General features: G+C 50.4%; 1 protein-coding gene across 18 annotated transcripts; it reads right to left on the bottom strand.

The window, feature by feature from the left end:
• Nucleotides 1-3,597: 3,597 nt before the first annotated feature.
• SLC26A9 (solute carrier family 26 member 9) lies at nucleotides 3,598-25,174 on the bottom strand. 18 transcript variants are annotated; one of them, XM_089908541.1, is made up of 21 exons: nucleotides 24,727-24,816; nucleotides 22,407-22,535; nucleotides 21,890-22,029; nucleotides 21,673-21,783; nucleotides 20,843-21,018; nucleotides 19,175-19,339; nucleotides 18,521-18,673; nucleotides 18,105-18,187; nucleotides 17,197-17,344; nucleotides 16,803-16,943; nucleotides 16,529-16,606; nucleotides 15,871-15,966; nucleotides 13,850-13,956; nucleotides 12,704-12,773; nucleotides 12,490-12,582; nucleotides 12,238-12,351; nucleotides 11,326-11,595; nucleotides 10,179-10,233; nucleotides 8,866-9,011; nucleotides 7,367-7,438; nucleotides 3,598-6,112 (listed from the first exon to the last, which is right to left on the bottom strand). In XM_089908541.1, exons 4-21 carry the CDS (start codon nucleotides 21,779-21,781, stop codon nucleotides 6,065-6,067), a joined length of 2,124 nt encoding a protein of 707 aa, XP_089764667.1. In that variant the 5' UTR covers nucleotides 21,782-21,783; nucleotides 21,890-22,029; nucleotides 22,407-22,535; nucleotides 24,727-24,816; the 3' UTR covers nucleotides 3,598-6,064. The 18 variants fall into 18 exon arrangements, with proteins under 18 accessions (XP_089764667.1, XP_089764631.1, XP_089764638.1 ...); XM_089908505.1 differs by lacking the exon at nucleotides 22,407-22,535 and having other exon boundaries at nucleotides 21,890-22,080; nucleotides 24,727-25,159; XM_089908512.1 differs by lacking the exon at nucleotides 22,407-22,535 and having other exon boundaries at nucleotides 24,727-25,156.
• Nucleotides 25,175-25,329: the final 155 nt, after the last annotated feature.

Here is a 25,329-nt window from a genome sequence, read left to right on the forward strand (position 1 = left end):
TTTCTCTTGGATATACACCTAGGAGTGGAATTGATGGGTCATATGGTAACTCTATGTTTAATCATTTGATATATTTCCATACTGTTTTCCAAAGTGGCTGTACCATTTTGCATTCCCACCAGCAATGTATGAGGATTCTGATTTCCCCACATCCTTGTCAATACTTATTATCTGACTTTTTGATCCTAGTCATCCTAGTGGATGTGAAGTGGTACCTCACTGTGGGTTTTTTTTTTTTAATTTTTAAAAATTGAAGTAGAGTTGATTTACAATGTTGTGCCAATCTCTGCTGTACAGGAAAGTGACTCAGTTATACACACATATAAACAAAAAGTCTTACTGTATAGCCCAGGGAACTATACTCAATCTCCTGGGATAAACCATAATGGAAAAGAATATTAAAAAAAGAATGTGTGTATGTGTATAACTCACTGTGGTTTTGATTTGCATTTCCCAGGTGACAAATGATGACGATATTTACATGTGCTTATTGACTATTTGAATATCTTCCTTGGAGAAATGTCTATTTGGATATTTAGCCCATTTTAAAATTGGGTTATTTGTATTTTTATTTTTGAGTTGCAAGGGTTCTTTATATATTCTAGATACCAGATGTATGATTTGCAAATATTTTATCCCATTCTGTGGGTTGTCTTTTTATTTTCTTGATGGTGTCCTTTGAAGCATAAAAGTTTTAAATTGTGACGAGTCCAATGTACCTGTGTTTTCTTTTCTTGCTCATGCATTTGGTGTCATATCTAAGAATTTTTTTTTTTTGCCAAATCCTAAGTCATGAAAATTTACCTCTGTGTTTTCTTCTAATATCTTATATCTATATCCTTCTAATAGCTATTTCTTGAATAGATATTTCTTCATATGTTGTTTGCCCTTAGGACCATATCTAGAAGCTTAAATTTAAAAAAAAATTGTTACCAGTTTCACTGGGGAGCTGATCAGTGTAGCTCCTCACACTGTCATGTCAGACATTGATTGTTCTACATCCTTTTGTGACAAAAGTCTTAAAATGATCAAATATATTTTCCAGTACTAAAGCCAGAATCATGTTTAACGAGAAAAAAGCAGAAACTTTAGCATTAAAGTCAGAGACAAGAAAGGGATGTCTATTATCGCCACTATTATTTAATATTATTTTTGCAGGTACTAGACAAGACAAGTAAACAAGAAAAAGAGATTAGCAGTATAAAGATTTGAAAAGGAGATAAATTGATAATGTTTATTACTTGTACACATAGGATGTATAGCTGGCAAACTTGAAATAATCAACTGCCAAACTATTACAAAACTATTAGTACTGAAGAGAATTCAGCAGGTAATCTGGGTACAGAGTTAATATACAACAGTCAATAGCCTTTGTATATGCAATCGCCAATGAGTTAGAAAATATAAGAAGAGATTCCATTTATAATGGGAAAGGCAATAAAAAAGGTAAAAAATAACTAAGAATATACTTGAGAAATGTGTAAGATCTATATGAGAATACACTATTTATATTATCAAAAGGAGATTAAAATGGAAAGGAATATTATATCCTCGAATAAGAAAACTGTATCATAAAAATGTTATAGGTGGGGACTAAAGCTTCCAGATGTTACAAAATACTACAAATCCTCTAGAATTATCTTCTATCCATCTATCTATCTATCTATCTATCTATCTATCTATCTATCTATCTAGTATTGGTATAGAATCAATTCTTGTTTTTATTGGTTTAAAATTCATCATTGTGTTTGTTTTGGTGCCCAAATTACCCTACATTCAGTTAGTAGAAGGTGCTTGAATCTGGTCCTTGTGATATGCCTCCATCTTTTTTTTAATTTAACAGTTCCTTGCCTTCTGGCATAAAAAGTTGTTTCAGACTCATTTTGTGCCTACCCTACCCTGGCCCTGGAACCAGCCATTGCTCTGAGGGGCCCTGGTTCTTCTTAACAAGGAATTGTATTAGAAACTATGTTTAGGAAGGCAGAGTCTTAAAATACTCCATTCCATTGTAGAATGGGGAGATGATCATCTTATAGAATTTTAAAAATTGAGATATAATTGACATATAACATTATATTAGTTTCAGGTGTACAACATAATGATTTGATATTTGTATATATTGTAAAATGATCGCCACAACGTCTAGTTAACATAGAAGTTTTGACACTACTCCCCCAAAGACTGCTAAAGCCATGTTGTAGTTTTACAACTAAAGGTAAAAATGTGTTTTAAAGATAAGTTAAAGAAATGCATCTGATTTAGATGCCACTTTTATGCCACTCGAAACTCTCCTACGAAGCCTCTTTTGGGGTAACAGTTCTGAGCAGTCTTACCTGCTGGTCTCATGCACACCTCTTCCTTCCTGTCCTGGGGGGCTTCCTTGATGCCACAGCATTGGACCCCTTTGGAACTGCTCTGTGCTCACGTCCATGCAACCCATAATTTTTGGAGAGTTAATATCCAAGGGATCACCCTTGACCAACAGAAGATGGGAATGATGGTTAAATGTTTCTCCAGGACAGTTTAGAGATGCATTTTGCAGAGCTCCTAGGAGGTTGGAGCCCCAGTTGCCCTCCACAGGGGCTATCTCAGTAACTCATTCTTTTGTTGGCCTTCCCTCCCTCCCTGTTTCACTCCTCCTGCATTTCACTCCTGCTTGCTGGGATCACTTCCCAAATACCTGTATGGAAGCTTTTGTCTCATGTTCTACTTTGGCGGGGGGAGGGGTTCAGGCTAAGATAGCATCATTAAAAACATATATAAAATTCAAAGTGGAGGGATGCTAATTGCCAGTTTACTCAGATCTTGCAGGGCAGTTGAATAGCACGATAAAGCGAGATTAGTTTATTTTACATAAATTATCATTTTGGAACTCAGTGACTTCTCTGCCCCTGCAATATATCCTCTTCCTCCTTCACCTGTTTCTCCCTTTTCTAGCTCTCCTGATCTCTTTGTTTCCATGCATCTATCCCGCTGATCTTTCTTATCTCTAGCCCTCCATCTCTTTCCACTTCATTCTATTTCTGTCTCCCTCAAGCCTTTGCTCTTTTTCTGTGATTCCTCTTTTTATTTTACTTTATTTTATTATTTACTTATTTATTTATTTTGCGGTACGCGGGCCTCTCACTGTTGTGGCCTCTCCCGTTGCGGAGCACAGGCTCCGGACGCGCAGGCTCAGCGGCCATGGCTTACGGGCCCAGCCGCTCCGCGGCATGTGGGATCTTCCCGGACCGGGGCACGAACCCACATCCCCTGCATCGGCAGGCGGACTCTCAACAACTGCGCCACCAGGGAAGCCCTGTGATTCCTCTTATTTCCTCCCATTTCCTACAGTTAGCAAACAAAGTTGAGAATCAGCCTGGCTCGTTGGACACTTGAATCCTTTGGCCTTTTGCTCCTTGCATTGTCTCACAAACAGGGGACGGAAATGTCGGAGATTGTGTGCTCCTCCAAACCAAGGATTCTGAAAGCTTTGTTGAGTATTGATGGGACTGGCCCTTAACAGACATCTCATGAATGTTGAAGAATTAGCACGTAAAACATATACAGAAGAGATGGTGGAAGTCTGACTTCCCTGATAGCCACAGAAATCACAGAGTTGGCTCTGGGAATTGGTCCTGAGTATGGGGATCCCTTAGTCCAGGTGTCATGCCCCAATCTCTGCTCTTCAGCTGGATCGTGGACGTTTATTCCTTCTCAGGAGTGGAAAACCGGAACCTGGAGAGCAGCTGGGAGATTCAAGAAGTCTTAGCTTTCTGTTTCTTTTCCCCAGGACAGGGCAAAGCAAGCCACCTCTTCCTGGAGGTGACTGGTTTTGCCTCTCTGTAAAACCACCCGAACACATGCATTTGTTCACATTTCAAAACCACTTTATTAGCAAAATGAACAAAAGGAGAATGGTGTTTAAATTAAATAAATTACACAAATATCTCAAGAGTCCCGGTCTTCTCCAGGAACCACATCATTGCTGGTCAGTATAACTAAGAACATTCAGAAGTACTGAAATCCTGGATTATTTGACTACCTTGCTCTCCTTTCCTGCCTCAGTCATGTCCAGTGAGTGGTCTGGGTGAATTTATGTTCTTTCCAAAGTATTCTAACAGTGAAGTTCTCTTCAAGGCCTCCCTCCACCCCAGGTGTTTCCGATCTTACATCCACTGTGGTCTCTGTGAGTACTTACACCCCTGGACATGGTTCAGGATCCCTCCTTGAGCCCCCAGCTCCAGGCCACTGTGAGTCAGCAATCACCTTTTGGTCTGGGGCTGGCCTGGGGGTTAACAGTCACTTCATCAAGTCCTCAAGGGTTCTAGACACTTGGTTCACAAGGCACCTCTAACTTGGGATGTCCTGAGGCTCTGTGATCTTCCCACACCTCTTGGGCCTGAGCTGGACTCTGCAGGAGGTGGAGCAGGGGAGGGTGAGTTTTCATTGGCTATGGTTCTTGTCCTCTCGAAGTCTGGCACTTCGGGTGCTGGGCACGGTAAATCCCAGATAACATTGTCTTCTGCCTTCCAAGTTTTGAGTTCCATTGGCAGCCAGATGGCATAATGAATTCACAAAGAAGCAATGCTTGTAGGCCAAGAATCTGTTGGCTCTTCACCAGCACCCCCTCCTTTAACTCTACGAAGACTTGCTAGCTGACCAGCTCACTCAAGGCACAGGCACACAGTGGAGGTCAGGCTGAAGTTAGGAATTCGGACATTTTTCCAGGCTGGGCCAGCCCATCCTGTTGGGCAGGGATCATTCATTGAAGGAACTTGGGAGAATCAGTGGGGAGAGGCCAAAAGGTTTTTGGTGCACTTCCATGGAAAATTTCTCAAACACTTGCACATGGAACCTATTTATTTTCAAGTCAACAGTGGGGTTTCTCTACCTTCTTATATATAGAGAGAACTTAACTCCTCTTCTCATCTCTCCTGGAAGGAGATGGCCTCAGGTCCTGAGTTTGTTAAGGAATCCCTGTGGAGGAAGACCCAGTCTGGATCAGCCCTTCTCCATGCTTGGTACCCAGCTGGGATACGCCCTCGGTGGGGTGTCCTGCCTTGCCTGGCTGAACGATTCAGGCCCCAAGCTGATAAGGGAGAGTTAAACTCATTGGCTCTTTGCCAAATGAAGAGAACAAGGCAGATTTCCCAAGTGGGGGATGCATTTCTAATGTCAGGGAGACTGCCGGGGCCCAGGTCCCACCAGTTGTGCCCCCTGCCCCTCCACATCTCCAGCACAAAGAGGGAAAGCTTTTGTGCAGAATAACTAGTATCTGTTGCTGGGTTGCCAGAGGATTCTGCCAGCTACCCCCCTGTCCCTTTTGGGTTCCTACCTGGTCTCAAGTAGAAGGAAGCAGCCCTTGAGGGCAGGGGGAGTGATGATGTTTCAGGAGGCTGATGTGGCTACCTTGGTGGGCTGCCCCTGGGGAGGTAGCTCTGGTAGCCACTCCCCAGGCTAGAGTCTGACGTGCTAAATAGTAGTGGAGGCCTCAGCAGCTTTGAGATGAGGAAGAAGGGGACATAGTCACCAAGGCAGAGATACCTGGGTTGTGGGAGCACATGGTCCCAGGGGTACAGAGCTGCCAGAGACAGACTGGGCAGCTGGAAAGGGCAACCACAGAGTCCTAAGCAAGTTCGTCTCTGTGTCCTGTGACAGCTTGACACCATCTGACACCAAGCCATGCTGGCGCCAGGACACTTTCGAAGCTTGCACTCTACGTCAGCACACGGCTTCCTCTTATTCCTGGCTCAGTCTTAAAGTCCAGCAGTCAGGGGTCCTGTCAGCTGCCACAGGCAGGGTGTGGGTGGGAGCGGTGGAGTGAGAAGGAGGCTTGCTTGTTGCTGGCTGGGGCTCTGAGGGTCAGCAGAAGGATGAAGAGGTGTCTCTCCCTGCCATTGAGATTGACTTGCTCTGGAGATGCCGGGAGGGGAATGAGAGAGGAGGAGGAGGGTGGAGAGGTACTGGAGTCCTGGTGGAGGTATTCTCCTCTACCCGCCACTCTCCATGATCCCAGGCTCATCCTTCATGGGAGTCCCAGGTACCAGGTGCTCTGCAGGCAGCACGGGAACCGGCTGGGCCCTCAGAGGGCGGTCAGGGTCTCTGCGTGAAACATGCTGCCGAACATCTCCTGCAGGGCCACAGGGAGGAAGTGGGAGGGGGAGAGACAGCATCAGACCTGTTGGGTTCAGAGTGGTGGCAATCGCCAGGTGACCCTATGAACCCCCGGCCAGAAAGAGGCATTTTGAGGAAGTGTGTGTGAGTGTGTGCACGTGCGTATGTGAACCGGGGAGAGGCAGGGTCAGCCTAAGAGGTGAACTGGTACAGAGGTGACAAGAGAAGATGCTTGAAATCTAACTTTGAATCACCTCTGGTGTGCTGTGTGACTTTCACAGGTCCTGCCCTCCTTTTTCGTTCCACTTTCTTTATTAGGTAAAATGAGGGTTGAGATCAGACAAGCTCTGAAGTCCTTTCTTGCTCTGATAAGCTATTTTGGTCCTACCCAGGCTTTTGGAATGTGCTGGAGATTCCACAGGGACCCAGAAATCCATCCGCCAAATCTTTGTGGCCCCGGCTCTCTTCCCTAATGCCTCCCGCATGCCCTCAGCACCCCCAGAGACATGTTTAGAGGACCATGGAACTCATACCCCAAAAGAATGGGAAGAGGCACAAAGTGAGATGTTACTTCTAATAGACCCAGAGCCAAATTCCTCTAAACCTAGTGATCTGGTTTCTTTTAATTCAGGGCATTGGGGTGGGGCTACTTTTCATGTCAGGACCATAGGGCTCTATGTGAAGTAAGACTTCACACCTGCATAGCTCTTAGCTCTTAAAGCCCATCCACGTGCAGTAATATTTGTATCCCTCATGTATCCCTAGAATTCATCTGATCCTACCAGAATGTAAGTTTTCCAAGGGCAGGGGTCTTTGTTTTGTTCACTGCTGTGTGCCCACCCTGGGATAGTGTCAGGCAAGTAGTAGGCACTCCATAAATACCAGTTGAATTAACAGAGAACAAAAGCAACCCCCACTAATCTTGTTAGGTAGATGGGACAAGGTATTCCCCATATTCCCCTTATTTTACAACGATAAACACTGGGGCCTGGTGGTGTTATGTGGCTTGCCGAAGATCAAGTAGCAGATGTGTTGGAGAGTTAAGAATAGATATTAGTTATCCAGGACTTGGTCCAGTGACTCTCCCTTCCCCCATGATGCATTTCAGAGAGTGAGAAGAATTAAGATCTGCTATTAAAAGAAAGATGAGAAAGAAACATTGTTGCCTTCAAGGTGACTGCTCTGGCTTGGAGATGGGAGAGCCCAGGCAGCACTTTGGGTTTGATAAGGTCTCCTTCCTTTTCCTCCTGACCCCCAGCCTTCAGCTTACCTGCTCTAAGTCCCAGCAGCTGGGACTGTCCTCCTCCGAATCATACAAAGAGAGCTCGGGGTCCACTGGAGCCTGGATGGGGGAAACAAGTGCAAAATGAGCTGCAGTAACTGAATGACGGTCTGGCACAAATGGCAGGCTCCGGGGTGGGCGGGGGCGCACCATGTGCTCTGATGCATAACTTGCCCTCTTGACTTTTCCCTCACCTCCCTCATTTGCCTCTCAAAATACAGCACAGCTGTGGTTTTCCTCCTCACAGCAGACAGGTGTACATCAGGGTGGGCTTCCTTGGTGGGCATTTCAGAGGCAGGGAAGGTTTACCTAGCTTACAAGGATCACCGGCTAGCTGCCTGACCGGCGAATCCATTTCCCTTCTCTGGGAATCTGTTTCCTCATCTGTAAAAGTAGGATAATCAGACTCACTTTGCTGGCTCTCTACCTCACCATGCTGTTGAAAAGGGTGTGTGTGTGTATCATTTATAGATATGAATATGTTCTGTAATAGTTAAATATACAATACATGTAATATACATTTTTAAGAATATATAAACTGTAAATAGTGGACATTGTGCAATAATGGATGATGAGGATTCTTCTGGAATCTCCCTCTCTTTGCTCTGGTGACAGGGTGCATGAGGCTAGAAAGGCCGCTGCTCTCACAGTTTCCCTCTGTGTGGTAGGCAGGCGCCAGGCCCCGTGTTTCCCTGGGCAGGCTTTCAGCGCTTAGAACAGATGGCTTCACCTTCATCAGTCTCTTAAAGCAAACAGCAAATGGTTGCTCTAGGGCCAGAAAAGCCTTTCTTATGACCCACAGAGGGCAGAAGAGGTTTGTTTCATGGACTGGGGCACAGAGTCTTGGGAGGCCAAGGGTAGAAGCTGAGCTGGCAGGGGAGCCTGGGAGGTGGCGTCGGCTGGGGATGCCTGGGCAGGGACCCCAATGGGATGGGCTTTTTCTGCCTCCCAGCTTTCTGGAGTGTTATTTGTAGACAGTGTTATTTGTAGCTCATTTGCATACCACTTACTGAGCTAGTAAATTAAATGTCAAGAAGCTGAGACAAAACTCAGATCTGCACTCTTCATCCATCACCAGCCTGAAATCTCCAAGCTCTGCTAAATTAAAACAGGCAGGCTTACTCCCCTCCCTTTCCCAAAGCCTCCTGTAGAAAGAGCGAAAGAATCGCAGGGGTGAGCAATGCCAGAATGCCAGGCATAACCCGCTGTGCTTTGGGTGTTTGTGTGATCTGGAAATTGATATTAATAAGGATTTTGTAATATACAAAGCTCGTTCAAGTGATGTAAAAGATACAAGTATCAGTTAATCTTAAAACCAAAACAACAGAAAAATCCCGTGGTAGATAATGTTACCTTAGAGTACCCATTCCACAGATAAGAAAACTGAGATTCAGAAAAGTTAATTGACAGAATTGGTGTTGGAACCCAAACCGTCCCGCTACTTCAGTGACCCAGGGCCTAGGATTCCTCAGGTGCAGGGACCTTACCCCTTGGAAGTTGTGTGCTGGGGCCACTTCCCTGGCCTTTGCCTGGGCAAACAGGACTGCGTCGTGTATGCTGGGAAAGACGTGGTTGCGCTCTAGACACCCATCTTCGAAGATGCCCCCATGGTTAATGTCATTGTACACCTGGGCTGGAAGGAGGGAAAGATCACCTTCAAAAGGTTAACACCACCGTGGACAGGACCTGGGGTTGGGGGAAAATGGTGAGAGGGCCTGAGGGAGATGGAGAGAGAAGCCTGAGGGTTGTGCTCTTGCTATATCCTAGAGCCTTCTCATTGGCTTTGCAGTACCATTTCTGGACAGCAGAGGGCAACATGAGCTTGAGGATGCTGAACCTTCACCCCAGGGCAGAAGGAAGCAGTTTGATTCAGGGAGTTGGTACTTCGTGGTGATTCGAGTGGGAAAGGCTAAAACGTTTGCCCATTCTGTCCCTTGAGGGTTCGTCCTTCCTATTGTTTACCCAGACCTTTCCTACAATGTCCAGTGTGTGGAAGAGTCCTTATTCCTGCCCAATCCTGGACATGATTTCCTGAGGAGTGTCTAGTGAGGGTCGGCGGGAGCTTCTGATTCTAACTCTGGAGCACACACAGAGCAGGTCACTTGCCAGTGCAGACTCTCTTCCTGAACGGAGCCTGCACAGAGCCTGAGCTGTGCTCAGGCCAGCGCCGAAGGTGGCTAGGCCTGCTGGAAGTTGCTGACCCTCCGCGGGAAACGGGGTGTGCAAGTATGTGCCCCTTCCCTTTCTCCTGTGTGTCCGTGTCCCTGCACTCTGCACACATGCTGATGAGGTGAAAGTCCACTGCGATGTGGACATGGTTTGGGGCTGTGTATGTGGGCCCTGGAGACTGTGTGCGTATAAAACTGCGTTATCTGTGTCTTCCCTGGATAGCTATGGTATATCTATGCTTTGTGCTTATTCATAGACTTTTGGATTTGGAGAAGATTCCCAAATTTATCTAGTCGGGCTCATTTTATGTGGGTGGCAATCGATCCCTAGACAGATGAAGTGACTTGGCCAAAGATATGTGGCAAATTAGTGGTGGGCAAATTAGAATCCTACTTGTCATTTCTTAACTCCACGATCCCCCCACTCTCTAATTGAGACCGCTAGGATGTTCTCTAACCCGGCTGTAGTCTCTTCTAACTTGTGCCCGAAACGCTTATGAGCAGCCAGTAGTTTAGGGGAACATTTGGCTGTTCTCATTTCTACCCCACTCACTATTCAGCATCCCACACACCTATTCCCACCTCAGCCCCTTGCCAGCCTTCCAGTCGCCTACACGTCCTCCTTCTCTTACCATGAATGTTCACCAAGAAGACCTTCACACCGATCCTCCCGTAGGTGGAGCTCAGCTAGAGGAGTCGGGAGGGTGTTGGGTAGGGAGACAAAAGGAAAGGAATGTTCTGAGTGGGCCTGAAAACCGATTCACAAAACGCACATCAGAGGGGGAGCCAAACAAATAAGTAGCCCCGAGAGCCCTGGCAGCCAAAGATAAAAATAGCGGCAAAGCCCAGCACTTCTCCCTGGAGTGCTGGCTGACTGCTCCTCTGGAAAGCGGGGTGGACGTGGGGCTTTGCCAATGAGGCCGCCACTTAAAGTCCCCATGACCCCTTCTTATGGGGCCAGATCTTTTCTTTCAGTAGCTTAGAGTCCTGGACTCCACCTCTTTCCTGACGTCGTGGCTTCAGGCAGAAACTGCAGGGGAGGACTGAGGCCCAGAGAGGCTACTGCTTTGCCCGGCTTCATGCCAGGCCCAGGCTAGGGAAGCAGGTTGAGCCCAGGGCTGGGGATGGAGCCTTCTGTGCACCTGGCTGGTGATGCCATCAGCCTATGTGCTCTCTGTACCCCTCGGTTTCTCTGGGCTGCTTCTCTCTGGGCCAGCCTCTGAGGTTTACTGACTCCTTGTCATCGGAAGTGGCCGCTGAAAAGTTATCAGGTGGATACATTTATTCAAGGTATCCTGTGAGCTGTGTGTTTGGTCTAAGGATGTGGGGCACTGATCTAATGTCTTCTTTCCTCTGTTGGCCAGAACCGGCTGACACTAGAGTGTCTGGGTGAGTGTGGGAAGGAAGGGCAGACCACGAACCAGGGCCAAGCTGAACTCTACTCAGAGGACCCTGGGGTGGGTTCCTGGCAGCCTGAGAGGGAACTTGGGGTGGACTCTGTTACACAGGGGTGCTAGGACAGGGTGGACCAGCGGGGCTTGGCTTTGGTATCCCTCCCCAGGCAGGCATTGCCTCGTGCTGTCCGGGCCTGCTCTGCAGAGAGCATTCTGTCCTGGTAGCATCTGGGGAAAAGGGATCTTAGGAGCTGTTAGGTTCCTTGGTGAGCTGTCTCGCTCAGTTGGTTCAAATGAGGGCTCCAAGGAAAGGGAGTGTAGGAGGGCAGGGGTGACGGTTAGGGTTGGGGGGTGGGCTGGCACTCCCTCCACCCGAGGGCCTCACCTTGGCCAGGGCTTTGATGCCCATCAAATCCACAAAGCTGACCCCACTCATGTCAAAGATGAGGGTGTGGAAGGTGACAAAGGGTGGGACGCTGGCCAGGATGTCACTGGGATCAGCAGAGGCCGGGGGCTCACAACTGGCAGCTGTGGAGCTGTCAGGGCTGAAGGTGATGTAGGACACGCTGGCGCCATTAGCAGGCGTCTGGTTGTTGTTGGGGTCAGTTGGGGAGCCATTCTCAAAGTCCTGCTGAAGCTCCTGCAGGGAGACAGTCTGGAGGGCGGGAGTAGGAGGGCAGAGTCAGGGGTCATCACAGTCAGTCAGACTTTGCTGTGGCTGAAGCTGGGGCAAGGGGCGTGCAGGTGGGGGTAACTGAACCTGGTGGTGGTGAATATAAGCCCCCCAAAACCCATAGGACCGGCATCTCCCATAGCCCCTTCCTTAGGTGGGGCCTGCAAGTTTGGTCTCCCACAACCCTTCCAAGAGAGGCACTGAAGCCTCAGCCCACTCTGCTCTGAGAGAAAGGCCCTTTGGAAACAACTGAGCTCCTTTTTCGCATTTATCCATGTCTGCCTTCTCTGCAGAACTCCCACACCTACATCCACCTTGCTAGATCTAGGTTGGCTGGGTACCCCAGGAAATTCACTGCTGCTCCCCGTATGGGGTTGCTTATAAGTCCACGGGCATATCCTATCTTAGCCAGAAAATGAGGACGGGCTGTGGGAGTTCAGTGGTTACCCTAAGAGCTGACAGCTCCTCATCGAAGGAGAAGATATCCACCAGGCAATACCCACCAGGCAGTGGCCACAGAGACTTGATGTCTTTGACTTCAAAGATACTGGGAGGTGGGGTACCAGGTAACAAGATCAGAGACGGCAGGGGAGAGGGCATGGGCTGTTTCTAGCCTCAGTTCACCTTGTTTTTCATAAATAGGGACTTCCTCTGTTGTATGGGCACCGTTCTCCCCTTCTCCTGCCTCTTGAGGTATTTTTGCTTGGCCAGCAATACTTTCTGGGGGTCCACACCTGTCTGTAGGGAGAGAACAAAGAGCAGTCTTAACCTCCACCCTCTTTGGAAGTGGCCTGCTCTCAGCTCCCAGCTCCTTTTCTTGCATCTTCCAGGCACACTCTGTCCAGCCCCTCTGGTCACCAGAGGACTGAGCCTTACCTTGGCAGTGACCTTTTGCCTGAAGATTTCCGAGTTGGCAAAGTAGAGAGGGGAGCAGTAAGTGATGATCTTTATCCCTTGGATTTCCTGGGCCTGTGACAGGAAGACTCGGCTCAGTTAGCAGCAATGTCATTATTGGCTTTTTTTTTTTAAACTCTTTTATTTGGGGTGGGGGTAGGGCAAAAGAGGGAGGTCACAATCTTGGATTACCCACCCTATTATAGGTCTTGGGATTCACATAAATGTCAGTGTCCATGACTTGGGCCAAAGTATAGCCATTTCGACTGGATGAAGAAGGAAAAGAAAAACATAAGAGAATGCTATTAGCGGATGGGCCTGGAGGGACACTGGGGCTGGGGGCTGGGCAGAGGCAGGCCAGGAGAGGGTCCCTTCCTCACCCTGGGGTTTTTGTGTTTGTCTTTCTGCACTGGAGACATATGCCTGATGGCCTGTGTCTGGGCTATAATTAGAGGGTTGACAGGTAGCTCCTTGACGTAGCTCCCAGGCTGGGGCTCAGGGGGGAGAAAGGGTGGGGAGTAAACAAGGTGACATGCTTATGGGGCCCTAAAGTCACCACTTCCTGGTTCTGAGTTCTCAGGAATAGAAGACAGGGTTTCCCGGATATTCAGCATCCTTCCTGCCCTGCCCTGGACCCCCTGGTCTGTTTCACTTAATTTTTTAAAAAAAATTAATTAATTAATTAATTAATTTATGGCTGCATGGGGTCTTTGTTGCTGCGGGCAGGCTTTCTTTTTATTTGTGGCCAGCAGGGGCTACTCTTCGTTGCGGTGCGCAGGCCTCTCATTAAGGTGGCTTCTCTTGTTGCGGAGCGTGGGCTCTAGGTGCGCGGGCTCCAGTAGTTGCGGCTCGAGAGCTCTAGAGCGCAGCTGTGGGATCTTCCTGGACCAGGGCTTGAACCCGTGTCCCCCGCATTGGCAGGCAGATTCTTAACCACTGCGCCACCAGAGAAGCCCACTTAATGTTTTTATAGCAAGGACGTAGCTGTCCTCTGACTTGCTGTTCCCTTGGGGTGGGGTTCCATTTGGTCTGGGGTCTAGTAGCACCCTTGAAAGGACACTGAGTCTCACCCACTTGCTTGACTCCCACTTTCTCTGGTCCCCCAGCCCTCCAAGACTGTGATGGCTTCCCCTGGGTTTTCAGGATGTGGGAAGTCAGGTAGCCCAGCCTGTGCCGAAAGTCCTGGCTGGGCCAGGCTCTCCTTGGGCCTGGCAGCCCCTCCAGTGCCAGGTCCAGAAGGTGACAGTATGCAGTGGGCTGGGCCAAGCCTCACGTGGGAGCCCTTGGCCGACTGGCCCAGGGGCCCCACTGCTGTGCCTTGTGGGGAGGGGCTGTTACTTACAATTGGGTCTGGAAGATCACAACCAGGGTGGAGAAGGCGACACCCACTGCCACACCATACGGCAGGCTCAGGAAGAAGGCAGAGAGGAAGCTCACCACCCAGACGCACTGTGAAGAGAGAGACGTCAAAGCAGGCCTGGGGAGAAAACTGTCCCTTTGGGGAAGTCTTCCTGGACCAGCCTAGGTCATTCTCTGCTAGCACAACTTCAGACCCACCCTTCCCTTTTCATGCCATTTTTGCACTGTTTTATGTAACTGAGCTTCGGTTACACTTGCCCATTTCCTTTAGATTGAGTGTGGCTCCCTGATCTTGTCTGGTTGTTAATAGACAACCCCAGCATACACAGGGAGTCAGGATGGCTCAGTGAGAAGAGTATGAGTCTTGGGTCAGATATGCCTGGGTTCCAAATTTCATTCTCCTACTTACTAGCTGTGTGATCCTTAGTTGCCTAATTCACAAAGGGGGAATAATAATACCAGCTTCATGAAAGGATTAAAGAGTTAAGGAAGATAAGGTCCTAGCTTTAGTGATGGGCGCCCAGTGAGTGCTCCGTAAACCTGAGTTCCATTCCTCCATCTGATAGTAAGCTGTGTGCCGGACACGTGCTCAGCTACATTTCCTGATCTGATAGCCTGGGGCCTGGTTGTGTGCGTTTGGGGACAGGATTGGATGCAGTTTTTTTTTTGCAGTACGTGGGCCTCTCACTGTCGTGGCCTCTCCCGTTGCGGAGCACAGGCTCCGGATGCGCAGGCTCAGCGGCCATGGCTCACGGGCCCAGCTGCTCCGCGGCATGTGGGATCTTCCTGGACCGGGGCACGAACCCATGTCCCCTGCATCGGCAGGCGGACTCTCAACCACTGTGCCACCAGGGAAGCCCTGGATGCAGTTTTGACAGTTGCCTCCTGTGGTGTTTTAGAGTCCCCCATGTTCCTCTGAAGGAAATAAATCTGCCCACACTCTTGTACAGAATTGTGAAGATCAGATGGGAACCCAAAGCACTATGTAAATATCAGGAACTATTGTCATAGTGGGGGGGATTGTTGGGATGTGATAAAAGCAGATCTCTCGGGGTGGGAACTGGGACGTCATTTTTCTCCCTATCCTCATCCCTCACTCCCTGGGGAACCCCAGATGGACCACTTTGGTCTGGCTTTAAGGATTTCCTTCTCATACTGTGCAAGTGTACCTTCTCCCCTAGGAGACAGTCCAGTCCAGAGGTTTGGAGTCTAAGATTTGGGGTTCCAGTCCTGACTCTAACACTTACTACTTCTGTGGCCTTTGATGTGTGACTAAACCTCTCTGAGGCTTGGTTTCATCATCTTGAAAGGAGGTTAGTAAATCCTTTCTCACAACTTATGGTGGGGCTCAACTGGGGATGAGGCAGTGTCGTCGGTATATGGTAGCCTCGTTTCAACTGCCCAGTGGAAGATGCGTTGGGAATGTGACTAATCAAAACAATAATTCATGTTTGCTAATTGCTTTATGGTTACATGGTGCTTTCCCATTATGATCTCATTTAATCCTCAGAGCCAGTGTGTGACCATCACCCGCATTACAGATGGGGAAACAGAACTCCAGAGAAGTCTGGTAATCTGCTTAAGATCCTGGTCTGCTGGCTTTATGTTCTAGGTTTTTTTGTTTTTTAAAATGATTTCATTTAGCTTTCTTAGCTAAATTTTATTGAACACAAGATACAATTCGACAATGTGCTCCTTACTTGTATTATCTCATTTCATAAGCATCCTGAGGTGGGGGGTAGAGAGTATAAGATACCCATTTCACAGATGAGAAAGCCAGGACTCGGAGAGGTTAAGGGACTTGCCATTGGTCATAAAGCCAGTGAACAGCTGAGTTAGGATTTGAACATAAGATGTCTCACTCCAAAACCTGAGCTGTCAGCACTCGGTTATGCTAATCAAGCAGCCGACCAGAGGGATCACTGACAGGAGAGATGACAGGGCTGTGGGGTTGGAGGAGGCGGCAAGGGCACAACGGGTACCCAGAGGCCGCCCAATACCTACACAGTCCAGCTTGCTCTTCCTCCACAGGTAGTAGGGGTCGGCGAGTTGCTTGAGGGAGTTCTTGAGGTTGACAGCAATCAGGGCTCCTAGCACAGCCTGGGGAAGAAGAGCATTGTTACTTGTCACCTGGGCTGTCCCCGTTTTCCTGCCCTTCCTGCAAACACCTGACCCTGAAACCTGGCAGGACAGAGTTGCAGTTCTAGAACATCTCTGCTGGCAGAGACCCCAAATCTCTGCATTCAATCTTAGGGCTGGAGCGCAGGTGCTAGAGTCATAGGGCCCCTGGCCCCATCTTTGCCCGTCCTCTTTTCCCTCATCCCCACACGGCCCGTGCCTAGAGCCCTCCTAGCCAGGCGCCCACACTGACTTGTAAAACACTGACTTGGGTGTGGACTCTGAGGTCAGAAGGCTGGAGTTTGTGACCAGCCCTGCACTTGTGAGCCTTGTCACCACAAGAAGATCACCTAGACCCTCTCAGCCTCAGTTTCCCTCACCTGTACAATGGGGAGAGTAAAACCTGCGTTACTACTCCACAGGTTGTGACTAGGACAATGCGTGACAATGATGGCACTTGGTAATCTGTAAAGTGCCACACAGCCCTCAGGGCCTGCTCTTACTGGAGTCTCTCGCTGCCTCTGCTCTCGTGCTGTGCTCTTACCTTGGGGAGAGGGTAGAGATAGGACCCCAGGACAAGCATCGTGATCATCACCACCAGGGAGACGCACAGGCTTGACATCTATTCAGAGAAAGAGTTTGGAAACAGGGCATAGGTGTGAAATTCTCGCTCTTGTTTTGTTTCCAATAGATGCTTTTGGTGGACTGGAGGCTAAGGAGGGGAGAGGAAAGTTGGAGAAGCAGGTGGCCTGGCTTCTCCGGGGCAATTGTTCTGCTACTCCCCCATCCCTCCCACACTCTCCTGGTCCAGCGCTCACCTGGGATTTTCCTCCAGCTCCATCCACAGCCAGAGTGACAGAGAGAGCACAGCAAATGACATGGATTTTAAAGAAGGAGCCGAAGAAGTTGCTGCAGCCCAGGGCGATCATCTCCTGTGGGCACAGGATTGGAAGCTGGGGCTGGGGTGCAGGGTACAGACCAAACACAGTTGCCCTTGCAAGCTGGATCTTGAACTTGAGAGTGACCCTACTGCTTTAAAGCCACATACTCCCAATCAAGTGGAAGTCAGCCTCTTGGTGTTAGAGTTCCCCCCCCCCCCACTAGCAGGCAGCCTTCCTCACCTAAGCCCAGAGCCCCAAAACATCTCTTGCCAGGTCTCTGTGGGCCCTGGCCCGTCCTGCTCAGCCCTGCTGGGGGGGTGGCCGGACCTACCTGGTTAGAATCCACGTCATAGCCGTGCTTGCTGGCCAGGGTCCGGCCCACAGCCAAGTTGATGACATAGCCCACGATGGCCAGGGAGAAGGCTGTGCCAATCATGTCCTTCCACTGTGAAACCACAGGCAACACGGGAGTGGGGAACCTGCCAAGGAGCCAGAAAGGAGGCAGGGCCCAAGGGTGTGAGGAGAGGGAGGGCACCGCGACCTTCATCGACCCACAGGGACCGGCTGGGCCCCACTCTGTGCCAGGGCCTTTACATGAATTATCCCTTCCAGTCTGAATCCTCAGTACCACGCCGCAGGGCCGCTACCGTCACTCCCCTTGACAAAGCAAAAATCCGAGGCTTAGAGAACATAACTTACCTGAGGTCACAGAGCTAGTAAGCAGTAGGGCCTTACTTGTTCACATCCAGATTCTGGACTCTTTACGCGCACTCGTCCGCATATCTGCAGCCCCCAGTGCTGTGGGCCTTTTCTCCATGGCCTGCTCCAACTCTGCAGCATAAGCACCTCCCCTCCCCTCCCCTCCCAGGGCCCAGTGCGGTGCCTGGCACAGAGTAGACGCTCAGTGAATTTTGTTAGTCCTAACAGCTTCCTTTCCACGTGGGTAAAAGAGCCAATGTATTAGAGCAAGGCAAAGAACCAGAGAAGGGCTGATCAGAGCGGCTTTGCTTTAACAGCACCCATCAACGGAGACTTTCGCGGGGGTGTTTCATGACTCACCACCAGGAAACAGCCAGCATTGTGTGGCTCTTCTCCATAGTAAGTAATAGTAATAATTCATAGCTGGTCAGTGTCACAGAGTTTATAATGTACTTTCATAGAGTTCATTTCATCTCTGACTCTGAACCTGGGGGCGGTGCAGTGGGGGTGGGGTCAGGCTTCCCAGCCACCTGGACTCACCCTCGTTGGATCTCTCCCACGATCTGCATGTGATACTTTTTGGGCATCTTGCAGCCCCCAGAGATAGCTGTTGCCACCACTACCTGCAAACCCCAAAGTGGAGAATTGGGATTGGCTCTAAGTTGGGGCCAGGGCAGGGGTCCCTCTCAAGCCTTTCCTTTTCTTTGGGGACCCCTGATCCCACTCCCCTGCCTCCTTGAGGGGGGGCAACCTGAGGATCAGGGAGAGTGGGAGCCATACACAGGGGGAAGGAGTAGATTCATCCCTGACTTCTGTCCTACTGGCTCACAGTGGGCGAGTGGGCCGGGGGCCGGGTGGGAAGAGGGGCTCCCCTGGCTCTGACTGGAGCCGGATTCCTTTCTTCACGGCCTCTCTTGCCCGGGCCCCAGCCCTCCACCCCTGGGCAAGGTCCTTACCACGATCATTTCTGTAGGGATGGGGAAGCGGATCTTGTGCATGAAGCGGGTGTTGAGCTCCTTCACCAGCACCAGGAACACGCTGCTGATGAGGGCGAAGAGGAGCGAGGCGATGTTGGTGTGGGGGAGGTTTTTGCAAATGTCAATGAAGGTCTGTGGGAGACAGCATCATGCTCATGGGTTCCCACCCCTTCCTCCCATGCCGCTCCCACCCAGCATCTGAGCCAATGAAGGGACGTCATCAGCTCTCACCAAAGCAGAATCCAGATCCTTCTCAGGATTCCACTTTCCACCACCCTCTCCCAAAGGGCATGTCTGGAGCTCATACTGGGATGGGAATACAGATTCCCTTCCTCTTTCTCTAGAAAGAGTTCAAGCTAAAGGAGGAGGGATGGAGATTAGACATAAGGAAGGACTTCCCAGGCAGGGAGGGGTTGAGGCACTGGAACGGGGAGCTGATGGAGAGTGTACCTCTGCTCTTCTGCGGGGTTTAACCACAGAGAACCTCAGCAAGCCCTCAAGGTCACGTGTTTGACACTCCCTCCCAAAGCGGGAACTTCTTGGAATCCTCTCTGAACTTCTTAAGACAGTGAACTCGGCTCATGTGTCTGCTCAAGCCCCTCTCTATTCACAGGGGTGCGTTCCTAGACTCACAAAGACGATGGACCCTGGGCCTGTGTAGGAGGGGATGGTCAGTCCGAAGATGTACTTGAGCACGGAGATCAGGATCTGCAGGCCAGCGGCTGTCATGAAGCCCCGGATGAAGGACTCAGAGAGGTAGATGGCCACAAAACCGAACTGTACGAAGCCCAGGCCCATCTGAGAGGAGAGGGGTGGTGGGGAGAGACCAAGATGGGTCAGCAGCTCCCATACCTGCCTGGCTCAAACCCAGGGCTGGAGTTCCATGCAGCCCTGGGATAGCAGCAGCTCTAGGGAAATGAGTCCATCATGACCTTGTCTCGCCCTCTCCTGCCAGCAGACCTTTAGCCTCTGACACTTCACCTCGTTGGCTCCAGTTTCCTCGTCTGTAAAATGAACCTGGTACTCACCAGGGTTTCCTCTCTCAGTAATTGACACCCCTGCCCGCCCAGCTGGCCAACCAAAAACTTGGGAGCCATCATCCCTCACCCCCCATCTCCAATCTATCACCAAGCCCTGTTCATTTTGTTCCTGGCAAAATGTTCCGCAAGTCTACCCCCTCATCTCCTTGGCTGCCACCCTGGTCTAGGCCCTTGTCACTCTTGCCTGGACCTCTGCATAATCTCCCAACAGGTCCCCTGCCTTGACTCTCATCTAGCTCCCGTCCGTCATCTTCTCCATAGTCTGAGTGGTCCAAACCGACTGCCAATCAGACCCAAAGCCACTGCTTAGGGGACGGACTTCAGACTTCATTGTCTGGCCCCTGCCTACCTTTCTAGCCTCTTCTCTGGTCTATTCCCCAAAGGCCCCCTCCCTCTGGCCATACCAAACTCCTTGTCTTGCCATTCCCTGGTCAGTTCACACTCTCTTAGGCCTCAGTGCCTTGGGGGTGCTATTCCCCCTGCCTGGACTGTCCCTTCCATGCCTTGTTCATTTGGTTACTGGTCAACTTCTACTCATCCTTTTAGACTGAGCTCAGATGTCACCTCCTCTCTTTGAGGAGAGGCCTTCCCTGACTTTCTCTATGTTGCTGACCTCACTGCCTATACATCTGTCTGTTGATATGGCTACTTCCTCTGCTGGGCTGTGAGCTCCTTGAGAACTGGGCCTCTTTCTTACTTATCTTTGATCCCCAGAGCCTAGCCCAGTCCCTGGCACGGTGAAACAACGAAAAAATATTAACTGAATGAATCAATGAATGAAACCTCCAAGGTTGCTTCCTGCTCTTACATTCTGTGCTGCTGCGTTTGCCTTCATAAAACCTAGCAGAGTCCTTTGCATGTGGTGGAAATGCAATTTATGTCATGCAGGTGATGCTGTGGCTTGGAGCAGAAGAAGCTCCAAGGAGGGGGATAAGTGATGTTAGAGAAACTGGAAGACTGTGCTGGCAGAGAGCTGGGCACTGGAAAGGGTAGTGGAGAGAGGCCAGAAGTCCTTTAGACAGTCATTAGCTCAGGACAGTTTTATTAGGTGTAGATGCTGGTCTTATGCACCTGCTGGAGACAGAGAAGGAGAGATGCTCTGAATTTTCAAGGTCCTTTGTAGCCTCGAAGTGGGGAAGAGGGAGGACGTAGAGCCCTAAGTTAGCTTTAATGTCAAAACTGGGACTCTGAGGCAGGGGCAGGGTGCCCTGGTGCCTTCCTGAGGTGGGGCCCCGGCAGAGATGGAGGCCGCCCCCCTCACCTGGATGACGGCAGTCAGGCAGGCTAGCGTTGCCGACACGTGCAGCCTCTCGGTCTCCATGGCCACTGTGTCCACATGGCTCTCATTGGTGGCATTGTTGAAGACCCGGAATTTCGACTCTGGGGCCAGCTGCAGACAGATGTTACCCACCAGGATGCTGATAACGGCAAATGTACCTGTGGTGCCCCACCCAGCCAGCAAAAGTCAGAGGTTTGGACCACACCCGTGGAAACCAGAAAGGGGCCCAGGAACGCTTCCCGACCCCCATGGGGATGGAGCCCCATGCCTCCAAGGCTCCTCTCCAGCATAACAGTAACCGTTCACATCTAACCATGATCTACAACTCTTCAATGTGCTTTCACCCCAACTGTTAATGTTATTTTATTGGACACATGAGGAAATGGGCTTGGAAATATAAGCAGAGCCTGCGCCAGAAACAGGCCTTGTGGTCAGGCCCTTTTTTTCCGTCTCACTTAGCACCGGAGAACTCTGTATGTCCCTGAAGTGGTCTGCTGGGACCAGACTGGGAGTTAGATGGTAATTTCCCACATCTGTTCAGCACTTTACGGCATATCTTGTTCCACAAAGTCTTCCCCACATTCCAGGGAGGGAGACCAAACAGGTCATGCTAACTGAGCTCACGGAAGCTAAGTGCCTTCTCCAAGGTCACAGAAGACCTGGGACTGACACGCACAGTGATGGTCCCTCCAGGACAAAGCAGCACCAGCTAGAGGAGAATGCAGATGGGAAATCACCCCAACCCCCTTCGCCACCCACCACCCATCCTTGTGGTCCAGGTCAGCTGCCTGCTGAGAGGGGAGAGGCCTTACCTGGCACCATCTGGTGGATACCCCCCAGGAAGAAGTAGGTCAGGAGGGGGAAGAAGGAGGAGTAGAGGCCGTTGACAGCAGGAAGGTTGGCCAGCAGAGCAAATGCCATGCCTGCAGAAGACCGAGACAGTGAACATCCAGGGGCATGGTTGGGTTATGGAGGTCACAGAGAGTGGCGTGGGGAGAGAAACAGGCTTGGCTGAGGGGATCCCCTCACCTTGTGGGACCTGGATGGATCCACCGCTGATGCCGCCAAGAAGGTCAGGGATGATGTAATCTTTGATCTTGTACTTGGGGAGCCAAGAGAGCACAGGGAACAGCCCGAACACGGCGGTTTTGATCTTGGCCGAGGAACATCTGGAGGGGAAGAGGGCAGGTTTCTGGTCAGCACTGCACAGCTTGGATGCTCTGAGTCGGGAATAGATTATAATATCCTGTTCTTGGTCATTCATCCATTCGTTCACTCATTCACGCAAAATTCAGTGAGCATCCACACTATGTGGCAGGACTTTCTCTTGAGAGCCATCACCATGCCCTGGGCACTAGCTGGAGGTCTTCTGATTGCTGACTGCTCACCTGGGAAGTCTATAAGACTTGGCTTAAAGGCATGGATTTTGCGGTGGCTGAGCCTGCCGAGGTGTCAAGTCCAGCCTCCACCTCAGATGGCCTTTCTCTGGTCTGACTGAACACAGGCCCGGGCACCCTCTTCTGGGCTCCTGCAGCATTGTGTGTACCTTGTGTTGTAATTTCTTGCTTTTCATCTATCTCTCCCACTACACAGTAAACCCAACATGGAGAGAAGTCTGGCTCTCTTGTTCAGCTTTGTATACTTCGTGCATTACACTGGGGTGCTTAGTGAATATCTGTTGAAGAAATGAATGAATGAATAAGTGAAAGAATGGGCCTGAATTGAAACTCAGTCTGAGTGGGGGCTGCTGCCATATTTCTTAGAACTTCCCCCCAAAGGAAGGCTCCACTGTCCCTGCAGGGTGCACCTCTGCTGACCTACTATCCTTTGTGTGTGATGACTTGAGTGCTGGAGTTCTTTCCCCTGTTAATTCATCAGGAGAGGGAAGAATGGGGAAACTGTTGGTTAACGCAGGGTGGGGAGAGTTGATCCCTCCCCTGTTTGCTGAACACCTTGAGGTCCTTTCATTAGAAACTCAGGAGTGGTAAAAACAAGGGCCTTCAATCCCAAGGGTGACAGCTGGTGGATTGATGACTAGAAGGGGGCGGGCAGGCATTTGCTTTTCTTCTCCCAGCTGAGGGAACTCAAATACTCAGGGACCATCTGGTGACTCACTGGCCTTCTCTGATTAGGCCCTCCTTTCCTGCCCAGCACCAATTCCTGCTCTTTGCTGTTGCTCAACAATAGTTTCCCTGACACTGGGTCCCCTGGATGTCACCCAAAACTGAAATCAACACAGGCAATGCTTTGTACCCTGTAAAGTCTGGGTAGATTTTCTGTCCCAACCAGCGCTTCATGGAACCGCATCACCATCACCATCTGACCCCCCGGTCTCCTCTGTGGTGGGTAGTGCCTCTCCCACCCCTGGGATGCTGGATGGGGAGTTGGACTGGTAGTAGATAGCTTAAAGTATCTCTAAAGGCTTGTCCTAAGAGAGAATCAGGCCTGCAGGAACTCTCTCATGTTTGTTTGTGGCAGGGAAAACTGGACTCATGAATGGAGAACTGGCTGGGGAAGAAAAACAACCCACTCGAGGGCTTGTACATGCCCAGCCTTACTTGCAAGCCTGCCATATATTGAGCAAAGCAATCTGAAGCCTGAGAGAAGAACTGGGAACAGATGCCAAACATCCATACAGAGGTTCCAGAAGCCAGGCGGGAAGTGGACGGAGAGAGATTAGTTTTCTAGACATTCATTCATTCATTCATTAAACAAATATTTACTGGAGCACCTTCTGTGTGCCAGGCACTGTTCAAGGCTCCCCTGCCAGCCACATGGGAATTGTTAGCTCCCTGCATCGCCTTATGTTATCCATCATCCTAATCTTTTAGGACAACAGCAGGTACCCTCATCCCTCCAGGACAGTAACAACCCAAACTTAAACTCTTTGGGCACAAAGACTTGCAGAGCCCGCCTGCCTGAAGGACACAGCTGTGGCACCCAAGGTCTTGACTGTAACTGGGCAGAGATGGAGCCTCCCAGGAGAGGTAGGGTTGAGCTGGGGCTTTTAGTGAAGACTGAGCTGGGTGATTCCCCCAGTCTGAACCAGTTCCACCTGCATCTCTACTTCAGCCATTGCCAGTGACCTCAATTCAGGTAACTGAATCAGCTGTTTCCCCAGGGAAGTGAGGAAGAGCAAACCAGACCCCGGTGAAGCCTGAGGGAGGTCTGCCAGACGTCTGGGAAGGGGGAAGATAAAGCTCGTAGCCTCAGGCTCCTGGAGTGTGGGTATAGATCCCCTTGTGGAGCCCCCTCCTCATAGGCATGGTCTCACTACCCGCCAGCACAGTTCCAGGGATCTGAGAGAGGAAAGAGCTCAGGGGCTGGTGAGATCACATCCTGGTAGGTACCCTTTAGGAAAGCCCAGGAATTTAGGGGCTGTCTTTGGGCATTGTCTGGACCAGGAGAAGGAAGGAGCACCCAGGAGGGAAAGAGGACAAAGTGCACACAGGGGTGGGGGAGGCTTCAGATTTTCCTTGATAAGGAAAGGACAGGAGAAGGGACAGGAGCAGCAAAGGCTCTGCAGCTCCCCACCCGCATATGGTAGCATGCCCTTCTCCAGCTCCCTTAAGATCCCAGGAGAGACTTGAGTGGACTGAGAATATGGCGAGACCTCATGCAGGGGGTTGGGGATGGTTTACAACCCTTCTGAGCCTGTGGATGGTCCTTGCTTCCACTCCCCATCCTCCTTGGGGGTCTCAGTAGAGCTGAGGCATAGGATCTCAAATTCAGGGTTCAGAATCTCACCTCCCCGAGGCTTCCCCACGTCCTGTCTTAGGGACACTGGTACCGGAGTCATGGCCTGGTACAGGAAGATTTTGGTGGGGAGTAGAAGAGAGAGGAGTCTGGGCTCTGGGCCACATTACCTGAAGGCATTGCGAAGTTTTTCTCCCAGTGGGTACGTCCGATCCTTCTTCTCAAACTCATCATCGAAGAGGGTGAGGGAGTAGGTAGCTCTGTCTACCACGTAGCGGGGCCTGGGCTGGCTCATGTCTGGGGCATTTACAAGCTTTGGGAGAAGCAGAGTAGGGAAGAACGAGGGGCATCCCTTCCCAGCTCCGGCCTGGGCCTTCTCTCTCTAATCCTAGCTCAGCAGACTTTTATTCTGTCTTCCCCGCCCCCAGCCAGCAAGGTGCCTCCCTTCCCTCTTTCAAGTCTTTCCACCAGACTCACTTCTTTTGGTGGCCTTGCCTCCCAGGCACGGATGAGGCATACACTCACCCTGGCTGTTTTGCTTGGCGCCCAGCACGTGGCTGGCACTCCACACCTGTTATATCACCGTCACCCCCGCTGAACACCAGGCAAAAAGGAGGTGGGAGTGCAAGGGCAGGAGTCACAGCTGGGATTCAGCAGGTTGATCCTCTGCCCCCTCCCCCTTACCACCCTCCCCACATCGTCCCCTGGTGTCCCCACAAGCCCCTCTGCCTCCCTAGACCTCAGTTTCCCTGGCAGAATGTCTCATACCATTC

The sequence above is a fragment of the Delphinapterus leucas genome, chromosome 1, assembly GCF_059928025.1.
Source record: "Delphinapterus leucas isolate spDelLeu-1000000601 "Yukka" chromosome 1, BTC_Dleu_Yukka2, whole genome shotgun sequence".
NCBI lineage: Eukaryota > Metazoa > Chordata > Mammalia > Artiodactyla > Monodontidae > Delphinapterus > Delphinapterus leucas.